Genomic DNA, 25,829 nt, shown 5'->3' with positions numbered 1-25,829 from the left:
ACGCCCACTAACTTGTGGTCAGGAATCCGGTTTGTTGTGTCCATTGGCAAGGTCCATTTCTCTCTTTGTATGGTCACAGCCGCACAAGCGACAATGCAGGGCCGAGGGCCAGGACAGGTAATTGATGGGACAAAGAAGACTGCATTTATTCCGATGCACAATTTTATATCGAGGGTAAAAAGAGAATGACGCTGATAGCGCTGTCTTGGAATAAATGCGCAAAGAAGACGAGAAAACTATATGTGTGCATATATCGTATAAGTGGCATCAGTTTGGTTAAGATGAATCTACATGACGAGCTGAATAACGGATTTGGACCGCGGTCCTGATGCCATGCTCTAAGAAGTTATGCCTCGTCTTGTACAGGGACACTGCGAATTACTGTTTGTGGCGCTATTTGATTTCGCAAAGTCGTGGAAGTAATGCCTGGCCTGGCTATCCCATTCAGTCCACTTTATCAATATATTTATTGTTAGTGCCAACAAATGTACCTATTTTTCGAAAGAGGCTATAGATTTATTCATACTTTCATCTGCCCTGACGTCACACAACCTTTTGTTACATTAAACAGTGCTAGGCGTTGCTGCAAAATTCCATAGGTGTGCGAGGGTTCACCATGTTGAATATGGCCAGCCGTAAATGGTCCAGTTAGTGCATATATCTACTCATTTCATTATAAATGCCAGATATAGATCTCAAGCGCGCCTTCTGCAAAGTACGTTCTGCTCTACATGTACGATGCTCATTTCTTATTCTGTTCCCCAACGCAGAACGGGAGTACCGCTGTCTCGGCAGCTGGGATGAAGATGGCGTCACCTACACATACACGCAAAGGAGGGACATTCCAGGCTACCAGTGCTTCGTGAGTGCACATTGCTACCTTAAAAGCGCAACTCTGAAGTTTTCCGACGTCTATAGATACTAATGAAACTGATACCGAATGTTCTCATGAGCAGTTTACATTGGTCATGTGTAAATGCAATCAATCAATACAATCTATTTAATTTATTATCTGCTTAGAACAGTAGTGAATCATGCTAAGGCATGTTTGTTCTAATGTCATCACTGATGTCACGTCGACAGGAAGTGTGTTCTGAACGAACCTTCATTACCGGGTAGAACTTTTGCAAGGAGTTAATTCATTTCTTGCACCCTGCATAAACGTGTATGTAAATATAACTCTGCAGCCTTAATAAATGCCATAACTTGCCTTTTCTTACAGTCCGGGAAGATTATACGGAGTGGAGATGAAGCGTACATCAAGGAGGCAGGCGAGAGCTGCATACGGGGTGAAGATCCTCTTCTTTATGGAATGAAGATAGCGAAGCAAGGTGAGCGAATACTGCTACCTGAAAAAGGTCCACGAGCTTCATTTGATGTCGCCAAATGTCAACATTGCACAGTGAAAGCTATATGAGGGCTAACATAACTATCAATGCTAGTGAAATTTTATCACCTTCCGAAGTGAGCTTAGGAATAAAAGGATGTCAGGTCAGTTCAGCTACCCTTTCTTTTTGCCCAACTAATTCAATACGTCAGCAATATGGTGAATATCTGTATTTGACTCAGCTACAAGGAGCTTTCTGCAACATGGTGCACATGAATGGACTAAAGCCACAGTTGTGAAAAAATACAGACAATAACTACATAAGAGTGCTAGAAGGAATGTGCTGTAGTTTTTTTGCTTTACATAAAGGCCCAAATCCCGTAAGCTTCAGAAAAGGTACTGGCAAGCATCAGAGCACCATAAATAATTTACTACTTTACTTGTTTCTGCAAATTACTTTCTATACACAGGTGGCAGACGCATCATAAAATCATCATGCACTGTTACTCTGATGGTCAGTTTAACTTGCTCAGTTACCTGTGACACCGTCCCTGTAACTACGCATGAGCGCAGCCAGACGAAAGGCCGGGAGCGCTCATTTCTGTTTTTTTTTTATAGGCAACATTATCTTAAGCCACCCCCTTATTTCTACATGACATCAGCAAATTTTGCTCTGTCACGAAGTCATGATAACGTCATTCACGACGGCTCACATATATCAAGGGCAACTTCAATATATAAAATTAAAATATATGCATGCATGTTTCCCAGCCTTCATGCTTGCCAACTGTCGTCCTATTATGAGCATGAAGCTAGTGGTACGATTTCCACAGCTACTAAACTATGTCAGTACTCGTTAAATCAACTAAAGAACAAATGACACTTTGGATTCTGCACAGGAGCATTGTTTACTGTATAGATTCACTGCCTATAAAGCAGTCAGCACGGAAGATGCCTTCCCCACCACCGAGACGCTCAACTTCCAACATCACTGATGTAGACATCCTGCTCTTGTTCCTTAACTATGTGCGGCACACAACGATACCATTAGCTCTCAGACAGTTCATTTGGAAGTTATTATCGTAAGTCTACTGTCACCTTGCCTAATGCAATGTTTTCCTGCCACTTGCAGCTTCATGCAATACTGTGCTGCCACCTCGTCCTCCTCCTGTTCGTGCGCCGTCACTACCTCCACGGAAGATTGGGGGCCGACCACTGGTGCCCCCACTTCACCCCAACACTCATGACCCATACTGGTATCGGGCCGAGACCCAGCAGCCAAGCACAAAGACCTGGAAGGCTGTCACTGGTACATACAATCTCATATGCACCAATAGCATGCATTCTAGGCCAGCGAACAGCACAGATTGGAGCTGCAGAGATACAACAGGCCCATTTTATGTATTAAAGAGATTGTTTCTTTGCCTTGACAAGCAGTGCACACGGAAACAGTAGCATCTAGATGTTCGGGTTGTTGTAACTGCGAGATTTACTCATTATGCTTATCATGTGTTGTTTTTTGTAGTTGCATTATTTTCCTTGATGTCCTTATGTTAAGTCCTATGTATGAGACAGTACGTCATCTACTGTTTTTTTACTGCCTATAAGTAAAGCCACGGATTGCGTCAAGCCCTAATGACTTATTGTCTATGGTCCTCAACGTTAATGTGTAGCTGCCCTTTATTAACATTTCCAGCAGACCAGGTTGTTGAAATACAGGGCTTGCCCTCAGCGCACAATGCTAGTGACTAGCATGGTGCTGCTTAGCACAGTTGGAAATTAGATTCCAAGCCATTATGCTTGAAATTTAGTGGGGGCAGCAAATAAATATGTTAGACCATTGAGCTTTAGACGCATGTTTAAAAAAAAAGCTCAGGTAGCCAAAACTGATTCAGAGCATCTAATAAGCTCATGTTGCTTTCAGACGTTGAAGCCCATCAACCAATATAAGTTCAGCATTTGTAACTCGCATATAAAGTTTATAAGCTTCAGCATAATGTTGATTACTATAAAAATGATGACTATATACTTCTGGGCATGAAATACTTAAATTGCAATTTTCTTGCATTTTCCTTCTCCTCAGGTCGTCCAAGGTTGAATGAAATCCCAGGCAGCAGTGTTGGCATCGCTGGAGGAAGTCCGGTTGCGACGACTGTGTCTTGGATGACGATCCTTGTGTTCCTGGCCCTGTCAGCAGGTGCCCGGTGAACCCCACTTTTCTGGTCCAACGTTCGCGCAGTCAACCCAGTGTGCTCCACTGCCCACTCCCGAGAGATGGTGAACAGTGTACTAGTTCCAACCTGTGATAACGACCAAACCTTCTGCCCCACAACGACGCTGCAAGAGACGGGCTCTTCGATCGTCGCTGCAGGCAAAGGGCAACATTGGCCGATTAACTGGAAACCTAAAGGCATTGTCAAACTGATGTGCAGTGAGCACGGCGATTGAAACCATGTACAGCATGCAGACAGGCGGCTGCGCAAGAGTTCCTCACCGATGTAAGTGAAGCAAAGTATGCGGCGAATGCAACTGTCCATGTGGTGCCTGTTCCTGCCTCTCGGCGACTGCAACAGCAGCACGAAAACAGACGTTCAAGCTTCTGTTTTCCCCACTCTGGTGCTCACAAGTCGACTGAAAATCAAACTACGCAAGAAGCTGCAGCAGCACTGCAGAGCGCTCTCTGCATGATGCAACACTGCAGTGCGTGTGAAGTGCGCGATCCCGTAAACCAAGGGCTTCAAACCTACCTACGGTGAAAGAGGCATTCGTGTGTGCAATGCTAAGGAGGCTGCTGCAACGAACATTAGCCTGACCCAAGGACGGTGTTTTTTCCTGTGCACCAAAAATGATGTTTTATGCTATTGCGTTTCCCAAGACTAAGAAAAGGAAAGAAGGGGGACTTCACTGAGCTTGGGATGTGTTTGTGAACTTAAGTGAGCTGGACTCACTTTCTTGCAGTTTTTCTTCTGTTTGTTCCCATTGTCACCGTTAGTTCTACGGCACCATTGCAAGCGTTGAAGAATGTGATGTGTTTGAAAGTGCCTTCAATGGCGTAGTCATGTTGACTGTGTGAATGTGTGTAACCTGTGACCTCATGCAATTTTTAGAGACTTCAACCTTTGCACATTGAAGCAGTTTTGAACCAGCAAAGAAAAATAATTTCCTTTGCCTGTGAGTGGAGTGTGAAATGTTACTTCCCTGTTCCTGTGAGCAAAAGAAAAAAAGAGCAGTGTTTTACCAGCGTTCACGTTTCTGGCATCTCTTTGCTTACAGCTTGTTGTGGCAGCTCAATTGCTAGGGTGCTGTGCAGCCAAGAATGATGGCCGAGGGACCAATGGCCTGTCACAGTGGCCGCATCATACGAAATGCAAAGAGCACACATGTATGGAACTTTGCATGCATGTTAAGGAAGTTCGGATCACTAAAATGATCTGAGAGCCCTCCACTATAGCACCACTAACAGCCTCTGTGTTATGAAATGTTAAGCCTAATCAGTCAAAAAAGCCAATCAATCTGGTTGCCTACAAAGCACCTACAAATGTAAGTTTTGATACCAAAGACCAGCTAGGTATACTACCAACTGCGAATGTGGCCCCTTGCCATTCTTGCCACTATGGCAGCTTTGCCAGAGCTGGCTTCATTACAAGAGCATCACCACAGAAGTTGACTGTGTGTTGTACCAAAGCGCTGACATCAGCATGAAACAGTGTTCATGCGTGGATAATCTAAAGTGCAATTTTAATCACACTTGTTAATGCGAAGTCTGCACAGGGCCTTGGAAGCCCGTTAGTTAGCTTACAGCTGCTGAAGCAATGCCATTGCTGCAAGCATACTGTAGGGTTTGCTGTGTGTATTATTATACAATGCTTGTGCATTACCTGTGTAAATATGTATGCTTACCAAATCAACAACTGTGTACATAAACAAGCTATTTATGGGCTTGATTATTAACTGTGTGCCAGTCAACAAGCAAAGCAGGAAATGCTTTAAATGATATACGCCTACATTTCCTTGCCATACAGTAGTGTATCTAAACAAGAGACATCGCCTGTGTAATACAAATGCTTTGCTGAAACTGCACAGGCAAGCATCATGCTAACACACGGCTGTACCTGTGGCTAAACAGCTACAGCTACCACAATGTGAACAACAGCTACCACAATGTGAACACGGATATAATGAATTATCAAATATTACGATGTAAATCTAAATCGCTTCTTGCCAATGTCGGCATGTAATGAATACATGCTTATAACAAATATTGGATATAATGAAGGCATTTTCGTGTCTCATGTGGCTTTGTTATGATGAGGCTCAACTGTATACTGTCATAAAATATTACCTTGCATCTATGACTACAAACTTCTGCAATCCCTTGGTCTTCCAGTGAATGGTATATTTTGCGCACTTTCAAGCCATACCTAAGGCCCCACAGTATAACCAGCAATAGAATGTGCCCACCAAATCTTGAATCTCATTGGCATCTCACATAGTAGGTACATAGAATACGAAAGCTTCAAAACTGCAATGGAAGAGTTGCAAAAATACACCTCTTGTATAACTTGCTTCAAATATTCCTAATTGGGCTAAACCTTTGGTAGCGTGTATGATATTACAAATGCAGCCTTTATTTCTTAAGCATTCATTTTCAAATAGCAATGACACATACTTTAGGGGCTCAATTGTACAAAGTTCTGGGATGCTGGTGTTACATTAAGCTCGGTTTTATAGAAACGGCACAGAGTCCATTGTCAAAGGGAACACATCAGTTAAGAGGTGATGCAAATTTTTTTCCCTTCTGGCACGTGTACAATTGCCTGGCTTTGCAACAGATTACGTGCGGCTGGTGGCATTCACACCTTTCTACGCGTCTGTGCAGTGCATTGATATTGCAAAGTGAGAGCTGCACATTACAGTGTTCCGTTCAACAGTGGACCATATTTTACATACACATATATTAACTGATACACAACTGCCTCGTTATCAATGCTGCCATTACGACTGTATGCCACTGATGCGTTCTGTGCTTGAACTGTGCATATTTATTTGTGTGAAAGAATGCGCTCACGTTGTGTCGACTTGACATGCTGTAATTTTTGTGTGTACATTTGTTCTATTTTGAAATAATACATGGGGGGATGAACTCCTCAAATTGAATCTTGACTGTGTGTGGAGTAACTGACACTGACAGTAAGCCTTGTCCGCTTCGTGAATTATGTCGGGCATGGCCAAACATACGGTATGGCGATGTGGCTCTTGTGTTCCTCTTCCATTCAATCTGCGTTACGTTAAAATAGGGTATCTTAAATAACTGCATAATTAGCAATTATAGAGGAAGCATTGCACTTTGGGAATTGAGGACCCAAAGTCATATTATTAACTCAACTAAAACTTCTCTAAACAAAATTGTCTTGGGTGCTAGAGCCTGTAGTACTTTAGCAATGCGGGTGGCCCAGTAAGGCAGTACCGAAAGTAATATCAAATAGTGCACCAGTGACATCGATCTCTCTATCCTCTCCATTGCGAACGCAGACCAACAGTAGCGCATGCTTTCGCTGGCACGGGCTTCATCACGGCCTTCTCTTTTTTCACGTGGTGACACCGGGAGCCCACGCGAAGCGTGCCCCAGTTCATTCCCAACATTGTGGCTATACCGCAGCTAGGATAATGATGTTTGCCAGTAGCAGCAAACAAAGAAAGGTTTTTATGGATCAGAATGAGAGAACTTGTAATTGTCATAGCATTGACGCCCATGCAACAAGGAAGCAGGAGCCGTTTTCTAACAGGGCGGGGAGATCAGCGTCACTGACATGCTATTTAAATTTCATTTGGGTTTAGGGCTGCCCACAGCTAAAATACTGCACGGCGTAGCACCTACGACGATTTTTGTAGAGTTGCTGTTGGGCAACGTATGACTGTTGGGCTTCAATTTTGCAAATGCGATATTGCCTCTGAAATTGCTAATGAAAACTTTATTAAACTATATTTGTTACTTGCGATCCATATTTTCCACGGTGCCACATCTGTATTGGCTGCCAAGCCTTACATTCTGACAGCAGATGTGCAAATGCGCTTATCACAAGTTATCATTGCAGCACCTTGTGTTATTTGGTGCAGAAAATGAAATAGCGTGTATACCTGCTACATTCGCAATCTCGGGGAACGAAAGAAAAGGAAGGGGGGGGACATGTGCAGTATCTAAGGTGGCTGCACTGGTGCTGAAACATTACCTTTCCCCCTCCCTGGAAATTTTTGATATCCTCCTCTTCCTGACTACAACCGAGGGGGACGACGTAGCCATGCCACTGCCATACACCCTAGAAAACCTAAGTTGACACCCTATGGGGCGTACCTTGTCCCCAAACAATAATCGTCATCGGTCTTGCGCGTGTTTCTTGAAAACTCTGTGTTCGCTGCTTTCTTGTGAATAATTCCATGTCACGGTGATAACAAGCACGCTGTTCATGACCTGGAAGTACCAGGCCTGCAGTGTTAAAAGAGGGAAAGGCATACTAGATAGGTGACATTATTGTTTGGGGACAAGCCCCGAAGGATGGAAAATTACCTTAGAGTATAATTCGTCAGACACACTTGTGTAAGTATTATGGTGTGAAAGAACTAGAACAAACACACATCAACAGCATGGGCATTAACTACCATCTGTGTTATTGATGCTCATCCTGTCAATGTGTGTTGCTTGGTTTTAGTGTTTTTGTGCCATGATACCTATACCGATTCACAAGCTAACTTTATGTGCAACCATCTCCTTCACATTTTTTTTTTCTCGTTCACCGGCGAATCTAAAAGTCAACCCAACACATGACCTCCGAGTCAGCTGTGCTCCACGGACTCGGCCCGGCGCATTTCGTTCCCAGTAGGTTTTAATCGACAAGTACTTGCTTTGCCAATCGCTCTGAGCATACTTTCTCCCGACATGCTTCTGCACTAGAGTTATTTCTTGTAACGTATATATTCATCTTCTTCGCTGCAAAACGCGAGTATGGCAGCTGCATGTTGATGCAGCACCTTTGTTTGGAAAAGTGCATGCTGAGTGTGGTGGTTGGAGACACAGAGCTACCGCGATATTATCTAAGCTGGGCCAACTTTTATGGCTTTAATAATGAAAGGTGATGCTCCCTCCCATTTTCTTTCCTTCATACAAATAGCACATAGCAAGAATATGGCTTGATGAGTACAGTGGCATGATAGTGTAACAAAATGGGCAAACGGACAGAACATTCACTGTTTTGATCTTCTAATTGCCGTTGCAGCAAGAAATGTCAAGGGTTTAGAAAAATTGAAGGAACTGTTGGCTTCATGCCTCCGTGTACATAAATAATATTCGGCTCAGTTGTTTACGACAGCATTTCCTCTAGCAACAGCATGACTATTTACGATGTTCAAAAAGTGTTGCAGGGATCCCTTATATGCTACACAGCGAATTTTCACACGCTCAATTAACGGTGCAGAAACTGAGTGCCCATAGCATCTACATCGTTGTAGTACTTTCTTGGAGACTTTGCTCATCGAAGAATGAATGGCTACTCTGACTTTGGTACGCAGAATCCCTGCCTATAACAGCTATTGCAGCAGAAAGGCCACAGGTTTGCAGGTAATGTTTGACTCTGGAATGCCCATCATCGGCGGTTTGCAACACAAATTCGCACAGGTGAAATTTGATCGCAGGTTTAGAGTCAGTCCTGCTGAACAAAATGGACTACGACTGTGTTTTCACTCTTGCCTTTATTTTTGCATATAAACTTGGAATAAGTGTGCGTGGTGCTCCCTTGCTGCAGCATGCAGGCTGAAAAGGGGGAGGGAACTGCCACAACCATGCTACGCACAGTACACACATGGCAATGCAATAACCTTGTGCGTCACGACAGATAAAGGGTCAACAGAATGAAAACAAAATACCTCATATTGCCGTGTATAAGTCGACCTCTACTTTTTTTTTTTTCGTGAGAAATGAGTGTCCCAAATTAGGTGGTGCTGACCTATATGCGGAGACTTATTTATGGCACATGTGGTGGCATGCACATGGAACCAGCCGCATTAGGCAGCAGTTAAGGCTGCGGCAAGGCCTTGGCTCAAAGTGGGCTTTGCAGTCAGTCTCTAGTCAATATCTTTCAGCCAAAGATGTAGTGGCATCATATCCTGTCTGTGCAATCAGTCACGCCAGTGTGTCTGCACTGCTGTGGAAGCACTTTCCGGTGGATCTAGCAAAGAAAATCCCTCGACAGGTTTCGTGTTGCTCAAACGGAAGGCAATATTGTTCTTGGAAGTAAGGAGAACCTCACAATGAAGAGATGCTTTGATGTCTCAGAAAGCTTCAATTAAACATACAAAGTGACACAGCTCAGCATTGCAGGTAAAAGGTGCACCGTGTGACATGGTTCATGAGGTGCTAATAAGTATTTTATTTCAATGACACCCAGAGCCAGATAGCTTTCAACAGGACTCCAATGAGAGGGACAACTACGTTGTCATCAGGAGCAACGTCAAAGATGACGAGGCCAGACAGTTACGCAGGAGACAGCAACAGAAAGTACAACTTCTTGAGGCAGGAAATAAATTTGCCACTACTCACGTTTCTAAAACTTCTTTTTGTCCCAAATAATCTGAGTTGGGTGGGGGGGCAGCGGTAATTTTATACTCTGAATCAACTCATACACGGCAATATAAGGTGTCTGTAATGTACAGAACGCAAGATTGCACAGGACCAACATCTTTTTACAACAGGTTCATTGTTCACTGTGCTCACTGACAGCTCTCACATGTTGCACTCGCCGTCGGGCACCGCCCTTTGGGCTATTGAAAACACAATGGAAAACAAAGATTACACAAACAGCTGTCTCAAAACAAATCGAAGACAGTTCTCACACATCACAGACTTCAATTTCAATAAGTTTAAAAAAAAAAACAATAAACAGAAAACAAGCTGAAATCCTGCACACTTTCAGGTCGCAAAATCTGCCAACAGGTGGCATGACACGTGGAAGGGCCTAGTCATGGGGCCCTATAACTTGGACTCTGCACACACATCCAAACAAAACTCATGAAATTTATACACCGCTCACAAGAAGCGTAACCCAAATCGTACAAACCTGCAAACACATTGCCGGTGGAAAAATCCTGTGTTTGAGCTGTAGACTATTACATAAGCGCTGTCATAACAGCAATGAGTATATGCTAATCAGGGGCACACCTCTCATGAACCATGCAAACATGCTGTGTAGGCACATGGAGTAAAAACAACTGTAGCACAACCATTAATTTTAAGTATAGTCATACTGTTGGTAGTCTCTGAGGTAAACATGAAAGAAACATATGGAGAGGTGGGGAGGAGGGGCTGTCAAGGACACCTTTGACAACCCAGCAATTCAGAGGTACAGAGGAGAGTAAGTGGAGCCTTCCTTCGCGTAAGTGAAAAACTGAGCAAGGTAAGTTGCACTGTTCTCTGGATTTGCAGCATGAAATGGCTACATGCGCTTGCTGGAGCGCACACACGAGGTCATCGTTAAAGGGACACTGAGACGGGAACGCTGATGGCGTGTCTGTCCTGTCGTTTCTCAGGAGCTGCCTGAATTCCTGAGCGAGCGCTCGAACTCTGCTAGGATTTCCCCGAGCAGAAATCTGCGAGAGCAATGCATAATGCTCCATCTTGGATCACAGCGGAAGTTGTCATGTGCAGTACAGTCCAGAATTTCAAACTTTCAGTTGAATTTCTGTCTTTCAACTGCAGAGTAAAAAAAGGGTGATCCATCACGGAGCAAGTTGATCTATAACGACCCACTCGATTGGAAATACAGTCGAACCCGAATTAAACAAACCCAGGTAAAGCAGATTATCGTCTATATTGTACACGTAGAACTTACTGACCGACATACATTAGAATAGCTCCCTCATAACCAACTGGATATTTCTTATACTGGACTCGGGGCATCGCCCAGCACTTCAGGGCATATTTACTGGGGTGGATTTAGCGCGCCGGTACTGCACCAATATTAAGGGAAGTTGACTGGAGCAGGCGTACACAATATAGTGCACCAAGAACACCATTCTCATTGACGCTGAGAAATAGTTCTGAGGCACAGGTGAGAAATACTGCCTGCTACACATAGTTCTGCTTTCCAATGATTCCTTGTTCGCTTCTTCATCTCCACTGGGGATTTCAAGAATCCATATTTAATGAACTCATCACAAGAATTCGTTCAATTTGGGTACACCAAATTACCTAGTATGTATGCTGAACTATTTTTTTTGCGTGGAGATCTGTTCTTCATAATTGGGTTTGGCTGTAGTTTGAGTTGCCACGAATCAAACTCATTCTGAACCAACCAGCAGGAAACTTGCTCAAGATCGCTAATCAGAATTCACCTCGGGCTGAGCCCCTGGTTTGGTAGATCACTCTTTCATAACTGCCAATAGGTGGCGTTGGAAAGGATGTAAGAACACAAGAATGGTAGCGTCACTAAACTTGTTAACCGTTAACTGTTAACCACCTGTTAATGCTGCCTACCAATGCTAAGAGGGCTTTGCGTCTAGTGATGGGCCTTTGTGTCTAGTGAGGCCAAAGAATGTTAATGCTTTTTTATTTCTACAGCTGCTCTTACGGGAATGGGTTTGATATACTCTATATGTCCACAAGTGCAAAGTGTTGCTGACATGGTATTAAAGGCAACTGTCAATTTAAAATTAATTTAATTCTGTGTTTTTTTTTTGTGCCATGACCATTGCCAGATTTTGAGGCGTTCTGTTGCGGGAGACTCTGGATTAGTTTTGACCACCTTGAGTCCTTCTACATGACCCTAAATTTATTTATGCGAGTGCTTTCGCATTTTACCCCCATCGAAATGCGGCCCCCATGACCTCAACCTTACCAGTGCATAGAGTTGGGCAAACCAGCCGGCCGTAAAATTGCCACAAAAGCAGGAACTGGCTTCCCGTGCCCAATCTCCCACGGAGTCCTACGCCTCGTACATTCAGGATGTGCTGGCACTTTGTCTAAAAGCCGATCACGACATGCCAGAAGCTGTGAAGGTCGGGCACGTGCTTAAGGGCATTGCTGACGACGCGTTTAATCTGCCGATGTGCAAGAGTTGCTCTACAGTTGATGCAATCATTAATGAGCGCCGACAATTCAAGCAGGGCGAAAGCCAACGTGTCTTACAACCAATTCACCAAACTTCCCAATACTGCCCCAACGTCGACGTGTGAAGATCAACCCACACAGCACCATGCGTCGCCATCCAAGGACGTGGTGCTAATTGTTAGACGTGAACTGGATGCGATGGCGCCCGCAGCTTTCTGTTCGCGTAGCCCTGATGCTACCCCATTTTCAGTTCCCCTGGTACAAGCCATCGTTCGCCAGAAACGCGAAAACATTGGTTTACAGTCCGCATGTGCTGTCACCAATACCAGAGCTAACGATCTCCCTCATATTTTCGCTCCAGCCCGACGCTTGTCTCCACATTATCGCAACCCGACTGAGTGGAGAACTGCGGACTACCAGCCGATATGTTTCACCTGTCACCGCATTGGTCATGTCACCAGATACTGTCGCAACTCGTGGCCCTCAGCACCTTGCACGCCAACCAACCTGAGCCGTTTTGATGGAACTACTCGCAATATTTCACCCACTGCCAAGTTTAACAGCACCGACAACTCTGCTCGGAACACGTGGTACAGCCGCTCACCATTGCCACGCGGGCACCAGTCTCGTTCACTGCAAACACGTCGCCCATCTTCCCGTTCGCCGCAGCCAGGTCGCCGCTCATCCCCTATGGCTTTTGGCCGCACCGCTTCGAAAAGCTAGGAAATGCAGCCCTCGGACGTGATGCTGCATTGCCGACTACTGCAGCTAACCCTCTGTCTGTGCCCACAAGGAGAAGCTTAACTGACGTTAAAATAGACGGTGCACCTGTCCAAGCACTCGTGGACACTGGAGCCCACGTACCTGTGATGAGTGCTAGCCTACGTAGACGTTCAAAGCAGGTCCTCACCCTAGCAGCTGCCCAAGTGCTTCCTGTGGTCGACGGCGGCGTGCTGGTTGTTCTTGGAATGTGTACTGCACGTTTAATTATAGCCGGCCGCCTTACTTCTGTTCTCTTTGCTGTGATAGACAACTGCCTTCACGACGTTATCCTTGAATTGGACTTTTTATCCACTCATTCTGCTCTCATCGACTGCGCAACCGGCGTTCTTCAGTTAGAACTGCCTCAACTCGCCGATGCTCCGAGTACAGCCCCACCGCGCTTTTGCTTGCTTCATGATGTGCATCTGTCACCCGAAGCAGTTACTTACATCACTTTGACCGCTCAGCCACAGGTTCCTGATGGTGAATATGTGCTTCGCCTCATCATCGACGTGCTTTTGAACCGGAACATTGCTGTTCCACATACGTTGGTCACGGTTACTAATAACGACGTCATTCTACCGCTTCTGAATTTCAGCCTGTGCCCTCAAGTGCTTCCGGCTGGCATGTCCTTGGCCGCCAGCGTTTCTAGTGGTTGCGAATTTGACATTGAGAGTCTAAATGCCAACAGTGGCTTATTAGCGCCAATTGCAGCTGACAGCTATGGTTCCTTAATGGATGACTTTGCGAAAATGATAGCACCTGACCTCACCTCTGCACAGGCCACGGACATACACCTCCTGCTTGAATCGTACAGTGACATCTTTGATCTCGGCAACAGGCCTTTAGGCCAAACATCAGCTGTTCACCACCGTATAAACACTGGAGATAAGAATCCTGTTAGTCGGTGTCCCTATCGTGTATCGCACGCTGAACGTCGAGTCATCCAATCAGAAGTGGACAAAATGCTCCGCAAAGGGGTCATCGAGCCATCAGCCAGCCCTTGGGCGTCGCCTGTATATGTATCCTGTATATATTTTGTATATATAGGTTTCCTATACTCGCAACATCCCCGTAACAATATATTAATAATTGAACATGTTCTAATCAATTGGGTTATTTTTTCTTTTTATCCATGCCCAGCCCTTTCTAATCGTCACCGTCAGCCCAACCTGTGTCCACTACAGAACAAATGAATCTCCTAGAGATTTCCAATACCCCTCCTGCCTGCTCTGAGGCTCGCATTCAAAATAAGCGCCCTCGCCAGAACAGGAATTGGCCTTACTGGCATAATATGTGGCCACTGCTCCCTTCACAGATATTTTACTAATTACTTCTCTAACAGGCAACTGGTTACCACCAGGCATACAGGGAGATCCGGAAGAGTAATCTACCATTTTACACCTGCCTCGCATTCCTCGTCTTTAGGGTCTCTTTAAGCTGAGCAGAGCAGAAGGCATGCATGAGCGGTGCAAGTTTCCACCGTCAATGAACGAATACCTCAAACTTCTGTTTGTACAACAAATGAATAATTTAACATCCACGCAGTCAGAAAATTTTCCCATTTGCCTTAATGAGCTTGCTGACGGAAACATTGTTGCCTCAGAAGCAGCTGTGGAAACGATGCAGGACTTAGGACTCTGATATCTGCAAATGTGGCGATGCTTTTCAGAGTAGTTTATGCCCCACAATAAGTATCTTAAAGAACAAAGCTAATATCAGAGATGTTTGGGAAAGAATAGAATAGTAGCTTACACCGACATTTAAAAAGGATCCCCTAGGGTACCGAGGCTAAAGGCATATATCAAGGCAAAACAAGGTGCTGCACATATGTCTCGTGCTTGAGAATTTCAGTCAAGCAAAGCAATATCTGCAACAGCGAACTGCCACAAGTTTGAAGTGTACATCTTGTGCCCACAGCCTTTTAAATGCAGCAGCCCTGGTGTAGTTTTACCTTCCCTGCCCAAGAATTTTTTTTAGTGCGTTTCTGCTCTGATGGTTGATAAAGAACTAAGAATAGCCAACTACAAAGTTCCAGTGATGCAACCATGCTGTCAAAAAAAAATAAAAATTTGAGGCAATCTTTCTATAAATCAGGTTAACAGATTCCCTAGCGGCCCAACAGCAGCTTTGCTCGGACCAAAAGATTCCTTATTGTCTGTGTTGTACAAATAGAAAGGAAATCGGTTTCTCAAACCATATGGAATTCCGCAAGAACAAATTAATAGGATGGTAAGGGCTTCCAACTGTTGCTTACTTGTACAACCTACCGAAATGAGCAAATGGCAGAAGGGCTTCAGGGGGTATGCGTGCCGACACCCATTTGTAAAGATATGTGGTACAGATCACACATATTTAGCATAATGGGCTTGTATTGAAAGTAAAAAGAAAAACGTTCTATACTTTCGAACTGCTAGGACAAACTTCCAAAAGAGTCGTGCTTTTAAGCGGCATTGCGAAAGTGTTGACCAGGGTACGTATTCTGTACGAGTCCACGTAGTGGACTTGTCCATTTCAAAGTGCTGAATGGCTGGGCTGGGGTGCATCACAGCCAATCAGCATTTCAGCAGCAGACGAAATGGACAAGTCCACTAGACTCTTACATAATACCTCCCCATTGAGCAAGTCAGTGCCAGAGGACAGCAAATTATATATCTTCGGCTGATTAACTGGGCTGGTATGCACTAAACTCATTTCTCATTAAGAGCCTTTGCTCTCTGCTTGGTGCTTTGGAACCTGAAATTCGCAATGGTGATTGGCGTGACGAGACTATCGCCCCAGCGGTAGGCAATTGTGGATATAACTCGCCTAAAAGCAATTCTATGAACATTAACTTGGCTGCCCTCCTTATGAGGTGAAAACACGGGAAAAGAGACGAAATTTATGATGCCACAGTGATGTCACCTGTGCTGTCACTTCTGAGGCCTTTGAGCCAATCGCCTATTGTCCCACAGGTAACTTAGGCATTACTGCACGGCTAGTTTTAATAGCTGTCGAGTCAATATTCTACAGTGTTGACAGAGTTGTGTGGAGCTCTACTGAAATCTCATTGGCCTTTGAGCAGTAAGAGTAGGAGCCTCATCAGCAGTGTTCTTATAACAGCACACTATAAAAATGCCGTAAGAAATAGAAACTAATTAAAAATATTAATGACCTTATAATAATAACTTGTTCTCTTTTATCAATGACAAGTGGAAGACTCACTCTATCATAGAAGAAAAGACTGTGGCAAGCCACCTCAATGTTGCCAGAGCCCTTAAATAAAATGAGTCATGATCTGGGAAAAAAAAGTGTGAGAGTGCAGTACTAACATAGCTAAAGATTTACACTGTTTCAGTATGACATTATGAAGATCTTGCAGCAAAGAAATTGCATTTTAGACACTCAGATAATTTTTCACAGTTAATCACTTTTGGGGATGCACAACAGTCACGCACCAAGTGCTTGGTGTTCGATTACTGAAACATCTCAACGGCTGTCAGGTTTACTGCATATCAGCGACCCAACTCCTTGAGTTTGAAACAATTTGAGAATCTCTGAGGCCATGAACTGGACCACCATTGAAAGTTGCCTGTGTGACATGCTTATAACATGGCTCAGCTTTTCTTTTTAGCAGTTTCTAAAGCTTAGTATATAATGATCACATCTGCGCATGTTTTCAGGATGCACGCCTCACCTAACTTCATCTCACTGACAAGCACTGAATGGCTCAGTGGCCAACACAGATAAATTCACAGCTTATATGCAAACAAATCATGAAATGTCTTGACAACTGTCCTGAAGAGTGTTATCACACACTTGCAAGCGCCAATGCTGTACCATATCTTGAACACAACAAAATACTAGAAAAACAAGAAACAAATACTGCACTGCGTTCAGGCTTGAATTACCTTGCTACCTTTTACACTTACCGTGGCTATACAACATGAATGCAACATGCACACCTCTGTAGTTAAAAAAAACAACAAAAGAAAACACAATTTCTGTCGTGCTAAACACAAACACATTTGCCTCTAGGTTTCCTGGAGCTTTGCAGAGACACAAACGAAAATCCTCCTAGAGCTACTGTACAACATGGCAGAAGTTCACTACTCTGCTTTCGAAAAACAGCTGCGACAACAATTTCGCCGGCAAACTGATCACCAATGTACAATTATAAACTCCACAGCAATTCGGGAGACTGCACAAGACTCGCGCCGCACTGGCACCCCCAGAGCCAGAAAACGCAACAGAAAGGCAACCCTGATCTGCGGACGAGCTCACCCTTGAGCATCGACCAGGTCGCGAACCATCCTGGCAGTTGGAGGGGGCTTTAAATGCTGCACGCCTCTTCTTCCTCTTCTTCGTCGTCACTACTGTGGAACGTCTCGAGCACAAGCTTGTCTCGCACCTCCGCGTCTTCGGGGTACTCGTACTCCTTCTCGGCGTTTGGGAGGTAGTGCGTGCCGCAGAAACGCTCGAAGTACTTCCCAACGTCGGGGTGCGTGATCACATCAGGGCTCGTAGACAATTCCAAGTTTTCTGCAAGATGGTTTATCACATCGTTTACACGCGCCTCGTACGAGGAACGACTACTAAGACTGACTTGCGTCAGTTATTACTCTCGAAAAAGAAAGTACTATGGGTTGTCGTAACCATGGGCTTTCATTCTCACAGAAAATAGCTGTTTGATCATTACTCAATAACCAGGAACAATAATTTCTGCGGCTACCATCTAGCTCAGTAGTTTCCCTCTGCCACCATAGTGTTGCCAAGGTAAATTTACCTGGTAGCGAAGCTTCCATAGGAGCTCAAACGTTAAAAACATGGAGGTTCATCGGCAGTTCATGGGGCTTAGCGCCCTCTGTATATGGAGGGAACACTTTCGGTGGAAGAAAAAATAATGTGACACCGTATCCGTTTAAAAAGAGAAGTGACGTCATTTTGTTTTCGAAGGCGCAAAATTTGTTTTGGAGGCCAGCCTTTAGAGCTATAGATTCAAATGCACCGCCATTCGACTTTATAGGCGTTTCGAGCTTTCAGCGCAGGTAGCGATGCAGGAAAAGGCCAGCCGAACAGTTGTCAAAATCGCACCCCTGCACAGAACATACTTTCTCTGGAGGCCGACGAAAGCTTTAGAGTGCTGGTCCTATCATCGGACGCCAAGCTCGTCGGCCAGAGCAGTCGCATGAAAACAACTACACAATTATCTGGCGGTCGTAACTTCCTTCTTTTGACTGAACAGGTTAAGAAGCGATGAAGCTACCCGCGTCACCATATTCAGACAAACGTCGTCAAGTAAAACAGCACATGTGAGGGGGGCATATTTCAACACGTGTACTTTACGAGCGTGCCTTTCTGCACATTTCAAGAGGTGCATTGCATTGCGAGTGCTAGTGGCGTCAACAACGATGGGCGCTGAAAAAAATTTATTTATTAACAATAATAAAATTAGGTAAACTGGTATTTCTTCACTCGTCACGAATATATAAAATTGACCAGGAGTTTTATTTTCATTGAATGAATCTAACTGTGTCTCGCTTGAATTAAAAAACTATTTTTCTTTCCCAATGTTTGTTTCCTCCAAACGTAGTCACGCTTCAACTGCTGCTCCTATTACCACCCTTGCCGATGTCGGTGACAATTTGTACTGAACTGCTTTTTGCCCGAAGTTTCGCGACCTATTTGGATCGACCTTGGTCTCACTCTGCCACCAAAAACAATAACTCTCAGTGATCGGCAAACTTGGAATGAGTTATTGCTTTTTGTAACACCTGTTTTCCACAGACCTACACCTACACCATGCACCTACACCTCATACTATAACTTACAACTATAATTTATAGTCCCTAACATACCGTCTTCCACTGCTTTTAAATAATTTGGAAATAAATGAAATCGCAGTTCTTCCCCTCCCTAAAAAGTGTGTAAGGGACTGTTTTCTGTTGATTGTGTGCTGCTATAAAGACTCTAGTTCCTCATAATCAGACCCCGGAAAAACTCCAGAATTTAATTAATTGAAAAACTGTACTGTTGCATATCTACTTCTATTTTGAACGGCAAGTGATTATGCATGACAGCGATGCACTGTATTAGTGTTTTTTGTAGCATTTCTTTAAAGGTTGCAGTTGTGAAAGGTTCTTTGTGTATACCGTATAGACTTGTGTAAATGCCACACCCATGTAAGGACCGCACCCCCAACTGGGGAGCCCAAAATTTGGAGAAACGAATTGCAATGGTGAAGCAATTGTGTTAGGTACCTTGATGCCGCAGGCACGCATCAGCGAATTTTCGCTCACTGCATACTTCCGCACGCTGCCATTAGATGGCAAGAGCTATGCGTTCACCTCTGATGCAATGGTACATCCAGGGATCTGGGGGTGTGCACAAGTCAAGACTGCGCCGGCGCCATGTTGACGGAAAAGTTCGGTCACGCAACGTGCCTTGAACGATCGGTCGCGGGGCAATTTTGTGTATATTTGCAGGCTTCTTTCATGCTCTGAAAAACACTCTTATGTAGCACATGTTGTGCAACAGAAAGCTGTATCGGGAGTTTCTCATGCTGCTCTGCAATTTTCTCATTGACACTTTTCATCTATTTATAAAACTTGAGAAGTTGATTAATTAATTAAGACTAATTATCTAACCAGGCAGAATGAAAAAAAAAAATCTGAGTATCTCCAAGCAACAGAAAATAACATTACCTTGGTTCTGTCCAGCTACATGGCATTTGCATATTTTCTATGTTAGGCTCAAGTAACGTGGGACACCCTATATATGAACATTTCAGAAAAACAGGCTTGCAAAATTGAGTTAGAAACTACGTATTTTTTCCTGTGTAGTAATAACAACTAAAAAAAATTTAATGAGTGCTCATGCTCCACTTGAGTGGCCTTATTGCAACAGCATTAAGAAATTAGTATATGACAACATGATTATTCCTCAATCTCGGCACAACCTCTACCACATGGTCATCTGCAAGTATAAGACATATTAGTTAGGCCTCCTGGCCAAACGCATTATAGGAGGGAGGGGTCACGAACAACAAGAAAGAAACACTGAAATATACAGTGGCATACAGTGCATAAAAAAAACGTGATCTGCTGCTGCCACCACACCTGCTGCATATAGTTGGTGCGGTGCTCCACCAATCGCCTAGGACATACCTCCCCATATCGCTGAAGGCCAAGTTTTGACCTGAGTAATACCACTGCATTAGAGCCCTTGTGAGAAAGGACATGTACCATGAACAAGTGTCAGGATCAGCCTTTGATTACAATGTCTTCAGGATCAATCTCCCTTTTAAGCCACGGCATAAAGATGATGGCCTAGCTCTGACCTGTATAATGCTGCCGCATCAAAGACCCTGTCAGGACAGCTACCCCATACTCGTTTCAGGATCAGCGCACCCACACCTTTCATTATGTTGCCTCCTGGACTGGAACGCACTACACTCCTGGGTAACAATGCCGATGGCCCAGTTTTGATATACATAATGCTATTGTATCAGAAAGGTTTCAGTGATGCATGCATGGTGAGGCCCACTAATGAAACAAAAGAATATCCTTCGTAAACTGAGATAACATATCTGCACACAAGCAAACATTCCAACATGGATGTGTACTTACCTAAATATTCATTTGTATTTGATATATAAGTTACATACTTATTAGTATGACAAGTTTATATTAGTCTAGTACGATTGGTTATTAGTCCTTTAGGAATTTGCATTGGGTCAATATTGTTACAGCGCAACCAAGAGTGGCTCAACTATTTGATGTGCAGAGGTGGAATCGGCATAGACAGCCATTTTGTTTATGCGTGGTTGTCTCTCTTGTAAATATTGTAAATATATCTTTATGTGCGATTTCTACAACGTAACAATAATAGTCTATAACTAATTTATATTAGCTGCAAACCAGTTTTGAAGTTATGTACAGTATTTGTGAATGTACAATGTTACAGTGGTTGCTGATAGGCTGGTACCTATCACACTATCCTGGTACCTATCCACCATTAATGCATTATAACTATTATGATAAAGCTTTTGGCTTTGTCAGTCGTAAGAGCACCAGTTGAACAAATCTAGTGCACTACTGTCTCATAAAATAATTTCTGTTAAAATGGTACAAATAATTTTATTGGTTGTCAACAAGAAAGTAAAAGAACTTGCTATTGAATAATATATAAGAACAGATAAGAACAACAGGCTATTTATTTTTTCTACTGGAATTTCTACTCAATTTCAAAGAGAAGCTAAAATCAACAAATGGTGCAGGGTAAATATTCGGTGTTTAAATATTTCATCTGTAAATGCACTTTAATCATTTCACCCCAGTACTTCAGCATATCCTGCTATACCCGCCGTGGTTGCTCAGTGGCTATGGTGTTAGGCTGCTGAGCATGAGGTCGCGGGATCGAATCCCGGCCACGGCGGCCGCATTTCGATGGGGGCGAAATGCGAAAACACCCGTGTACTTAGATTTAGGTGCACGTTAAAGAACCCCAGGTGGTCAAAATTTCCGGAGTCCCCCACTACGGCGTGCCTCATAATCAGAAAGTGGTTTTGGCACGTAAAACCCCATATATTATATTATCCTGCTACAGTGAAATCCCAATAATTAGAAATCTTTTCATTCAGATTGATGTATAACTTGAACTGCTTTGTTGGTCCTAACAAAGTCCTATATGTATTTGAACAGAGGAGAAGTCCCATGAATTCTAACTCCAAAAACAGGGCAACAGTTGTTTCAAACAAAACTTTTCGCTCCCGTCGACCACTTTACAAACAAACCCGATCCAAAGGTGAAGGTTCGATAAGTCGCTAGCTGCTGTAAGGTCGCGTGCCGTAAAAATGAGGTAAGACGCACGGGAAACCGAGACTGAAGTGGAGCAACGCAGCAGTGTGCACCCTCCTTTCCCTTCCGGCTTACAAGGAGCAGGGTCCGCTTGCTCGTGTAACCATGCTCTGACATCAAATAAGTTTCCGGGCCCCCCTGGAGTTCGAATTAACAAGAACCTACTATATCTACTTCTAGCTTGTCAAGCTACATTGCAACAACTCGGTCCTTCGAAGCAACAAGAACAAAATATAATTCTTGGCCCCTTTATTGCTTCAGGAAATTTCTTGAAGACTTCAGATTTTGCGCCCACTTTGTCCTTGTGACTGCTTATATCCGTATAGATATAGCACAAAAAGAAATCATGCAGTAACACGCACGGTGCGAACCAGTGTAAGTGAAGGTTGGACAAGTTGGCAAGACAAAAAGGCGCACAGTAAAAAAAATGCACAGTGGAGTTTCACGATAAACGCGTCCTATAACGGTCATAAGTCACAGTGGCCCACCATGCAAAGAAAAGGTAAGTTTTATTCAGGGGTGATATTCCCAAGTAATAACTTTCGATGATACTACCACGTTCACAATATTTCACACGACTTGACACCAGACGCGTTGAAGTAGACGGCCAAAAGCATTTCTGGCACTGGGCAAAGATGGTGAGCTTGGCATAGCACCAGAAATGCTCTAAGCTTAATGCGGCCCTGAATCACTTTCTTATGGAAGAGGAGAAATTCATTTGAGGTTAAAATGGGTTATGTCAGAAATTCTTTGCCACGAAAAGTACACAATGCATTCAGATGAAGCCGAGTTGTGGGCAATCAAACATGGCCTATGCGGTGCCTCTGCTCCTTCTTCATGCCTTGCACTGCGAAGGCTACAGTAGAGCGGGGCGTGCCTGCAACACTCCGCCTTCTAAATGTTGCCGGGGTGCGCAGTTCTAACTTCATTTTGGATGTTAACGTAGAGATTTTAGATTTTTAAAAATGTTAACGTAGAGATTTTTTGGATGTAACGTTGCGATTTTAGTGCTTATGACGCACTAAACGTAAGCCAAGTGTGGTTGCTCTCAGCGAGCCGCAGCGTGCTTAGCCAGTGGACTCATAGCGGCACCCTGTGGTGGCCATGGTATCTAGCTACGCTGCAGACCACAGCTACCAATAGCAGCCGCACATGGGAATCCTCTTTATTACGAAATAATGTGTCCAAAAGGTACTGAAGAGCAGGCTTTTGTTGAAAAAAGAGCGTTTGAGAGAAAGGTGACTTTGTGCTCCGCTTGCGAGCTCCATGTACCATGTACGAAAGTAAAACTTAGCTGAGATGTTCACAGCAGCCTATGCTACCTGCGGACCATGTTATTTTACCAAGCCCGAGGGGTGGTTCAGGATCCCAGTTATTATACCCCGACGCGTCCGGTGACGAGTTACACAAAATCTTGTGAAAGTGATTTTACCACCGACAGCGACAGTGTGGTGGCTAGAGTAGCGGCAGCTTATACTCAGTCAGACAGCCAACTACGACATGCCAAATCACCGAGAGGTAGGCAAAGAAAGTCAGCCTTTAAATAGAAAAGAAAATATGTAGGGCCAAAGAGAGAGAGAGAGCCCAAACATTCTTTGCAGGCTACATGACTGCCAATAGCCGAGGGGCAGCATACCTTGAGCAGCATATCGGTTGGAGCCATCTTCGACTAGGACGTTGTAGAAGGGCTGCCTGTCCTCGTGGCTGAGGTTGTGCACGCCCATCTGGAAGATCCAGTCCCGGTTGGCTGCACACTTGCCGTCCCAGCCATAGATGACACACTGGTAGTGATATCTGCGTGGACCAACGGGAGCGCCATTTAGCTTCCTTGCACAACGTAAATCTCACATCAGCACCGGACCAGTCAGCGGTTACTTTCACGACGACTTCACTGCTTTACACCGCAATGCCCCAGCACCATTCTGCTTCAGGGAAAGTTAAAACAGCTTGATGGATTTTATGGTTGACCATTGATATTACATTCATACCAAAGGCAATAACAATGAAGTGCCATTTTATTTATAAGTAGTATTAGTAAACTGTAATCCAAACAAGTCAGAAGTTTGCAAAAGATGGAAGCTTCAAGTGATAAGCAGTAGTTAAACACAGAATATGCCTTGTTCATCTCCTGCTCATCAACAGTAAATAGCAGTGGTATAGCAATTAGTAATTAGCAAATGCTTTTCTGAATTATCCGCAACTCAAGCTTCGTTCCAGCCTATAAAAATGATACTATGATCTCTGCATCGTTTCCAGTGCCCAAATCAGAATTTTGAGGTGCCCAATTAAGCCTAAATATACAATAGGGAGAATTAACTGGTGCCTGAAGAGAATGTGAAGTCCCTGAGTGAATGCTGAAAAAAAAAAAGAAGAAAAAGAAAAGTGGTGAAAAAGGCTCACTTCTTGTGCCGCATGATCATGCCTACAGCGTAGGCCACCTTGGCGTGTGACCGGGGCTCGGTTCGGAGCTTGCGGGGCTGCCTCTGCGAGCGGTTCTCCCTCCGCTGCTCTAATGCCACCATCTGGCTCTGGGCGGTGCGATACATGTAGGCCACAATGGCGCTGGACGCCGGGTGCGCCGCCTCGATTCCCTTCAGCATGTACAGGATCTGCACAAAAAATTTGGAGGACAATTAAGCTTTTTACTTCACCACACATTGTAACGCATAGAATGTTTTACTTATTGCTTGTGTGTTCTTCGCCGAATTACTGCTGACAACAGGTTAAAGCTCGGTGTAAGACGCGCCTGCTGTATCTGAAATTTCCTCAATGTTGTCACTGATTCTCACAGCTTGAAAGTCCCGTCTAATGAGATTGCACGCACACTGCAAAGAGAGTTGCGTATTCTTAAACGTAAGCGAGCACCAGCGATTAGTCTGGAAGGTATGGCAATGCACACATAGAGTGTTGATGGACTTGCTTCGTAAATTTATATTTAAGGACCGATGAGCTAGGACTGCCTAGCTCACTGCTAGATTCAAGGACCGTCTAGCTCACTGCTATGGTTTTCGTTTGAGTATTGCTGGTTTTTTTTAAAGAAGAGTTCAGTCGATGAAGAATTAGATTGTTAGTTTACAGTTTTAGCAGTGTTTGACTCCTCACATTAACTACAGCGTGACAATGTCCCACAATTTGTTTTATCTGTTTACGCTACACTGAAGTTCAGATGTGTTGAACTATTGTTAGAGCGTATGAACCAGTTCGCTGTAAACCTGTGTGGGCAGTAATCGCGCAATCCATGGAGAACCTGCTGGAATATGCACGGCACCTGCTCGTAGTTGATGCCCAGGTGCAGGTAGACGCGTGCCAGGAGAAGCCGGTGCTCTATGTCTCCCCGCATGGGGTCGCTGCGGTGCCGCCCGCGACCTTCAAACAGCTCGAGCAGCTCCAAGGCATAGCGGAGGCCCTGCATGCCGAGGTTGCCCTCGAACTGTCGCCAAGCCTCTACGAGGTTCCAGCACATCCGCACCAGCACCTGCAGGGCATGTACACACACAGGGTCACAAGGACAATGAATTTACAGGCATGCTCCAAATCATAGAGTGGGGAGGTCGAATTCATACCACAGTTTGAGAATTGATACCAACTTCCCCAGCTGTCAGTTCTCTACACATGTGAATTATGAATGGGCTGACTCTCTACTAATGTGTGAAATTTACATAACTCTCAAAGGCATCCCAAACTCCACTACAAGAAATACAATGGGGTAGTATGGCGCTTCGTGCATTTTCTGATGAGTCATCATAATTAGAGGCCAATTAATTATCTATTTATTGTTTAGACAGTATCGTTTTGTTTTTTCGTCAAG

General features: G+C 44.2%; 2 protein-coding genes across 3 annotated transcripts in view; one reads left to right on the top strand and one right to left on the bottom strand.

Annotated features, from left to right (window-relative positions):
- Positions 1-6,484, top strand: part of LOC139049471 (uncharacterized) — a 288,699-nt gene extending 282,215 nt beyond the window's left edge. For both annotated transcript variants that reach the window (XM_070524949.1, XM_070524948.1), the window contains exons 12-15: positions 771-862; positions 1,223-1,331; positions 2,460-2,636; positions 3,411-6,484. In XM_070524949.1, the coding sequence (XP_070381050.1) occupies positions 771-862; positions 1,223-1,331; positions 2,460-2,636; positions 3,411-3,535 (503 nt within the window). In that variant the 3' untranslated portion in view covers positions 3,536-6,484. The remainder of the gene's footprint in view (positions 1-770; positions 863-1,222; positions 1,332-2,459; positions 2,637-3,410) is intronic.
- Positions 6,485-9,051: 2,567 nt separating this feature from the next.
- The window catches only part of LOC139049466 (F-box only protein 21-like), a 40,428-nt gene continuing 23,650 nt past the window's right edge, over positions 9,052-25,829 (bottom strand). Inside the window, exons 7-10 of the mRNA XM_070524943.1 lie at positions 25,290-25,496; positions 24,422-24,630; positions 23,658-23,815; positions 9,052-17,705 (exon numbers count right to left, since the gene is read on the bottom strand). Coding sequence (XP_070381044.1) covers positions 17,497-17,705; positions 23,658-23,815; positions 24,422-24,630; positions 25,290-25,496 — 783 coding nt within the window. The 3' untranslated portion in view covers positions 9,052-17,496. The remainder of the gene's footprint in view (positions 17,706-23,657; positions 23,816-24,421; positions 24,631-25,289; positions 25,497-25,829) is intronic.

The sequence above is a fragment of the Dermacentor albipictus genome, chromosome 9, assembly GCF_038994185.2.
Source record: "Dermacentor albipictus isolate Rhodes 1998 colony chromosome 9, USDA_Dalb.pri_finalv2, whole genome shotgun sequence".
Classification (NCBI taxonomy): Eukaryota; Metazoa; Arthropoda; class Arachnida; order Ixodida; family Ixodidae; genus Dermacentor; species Dermacentor albipictus.
Note: the sequence above shows the minus strand (reverse complement) of the source record. Positions and strands in the feature narration are given on the sequence as shown.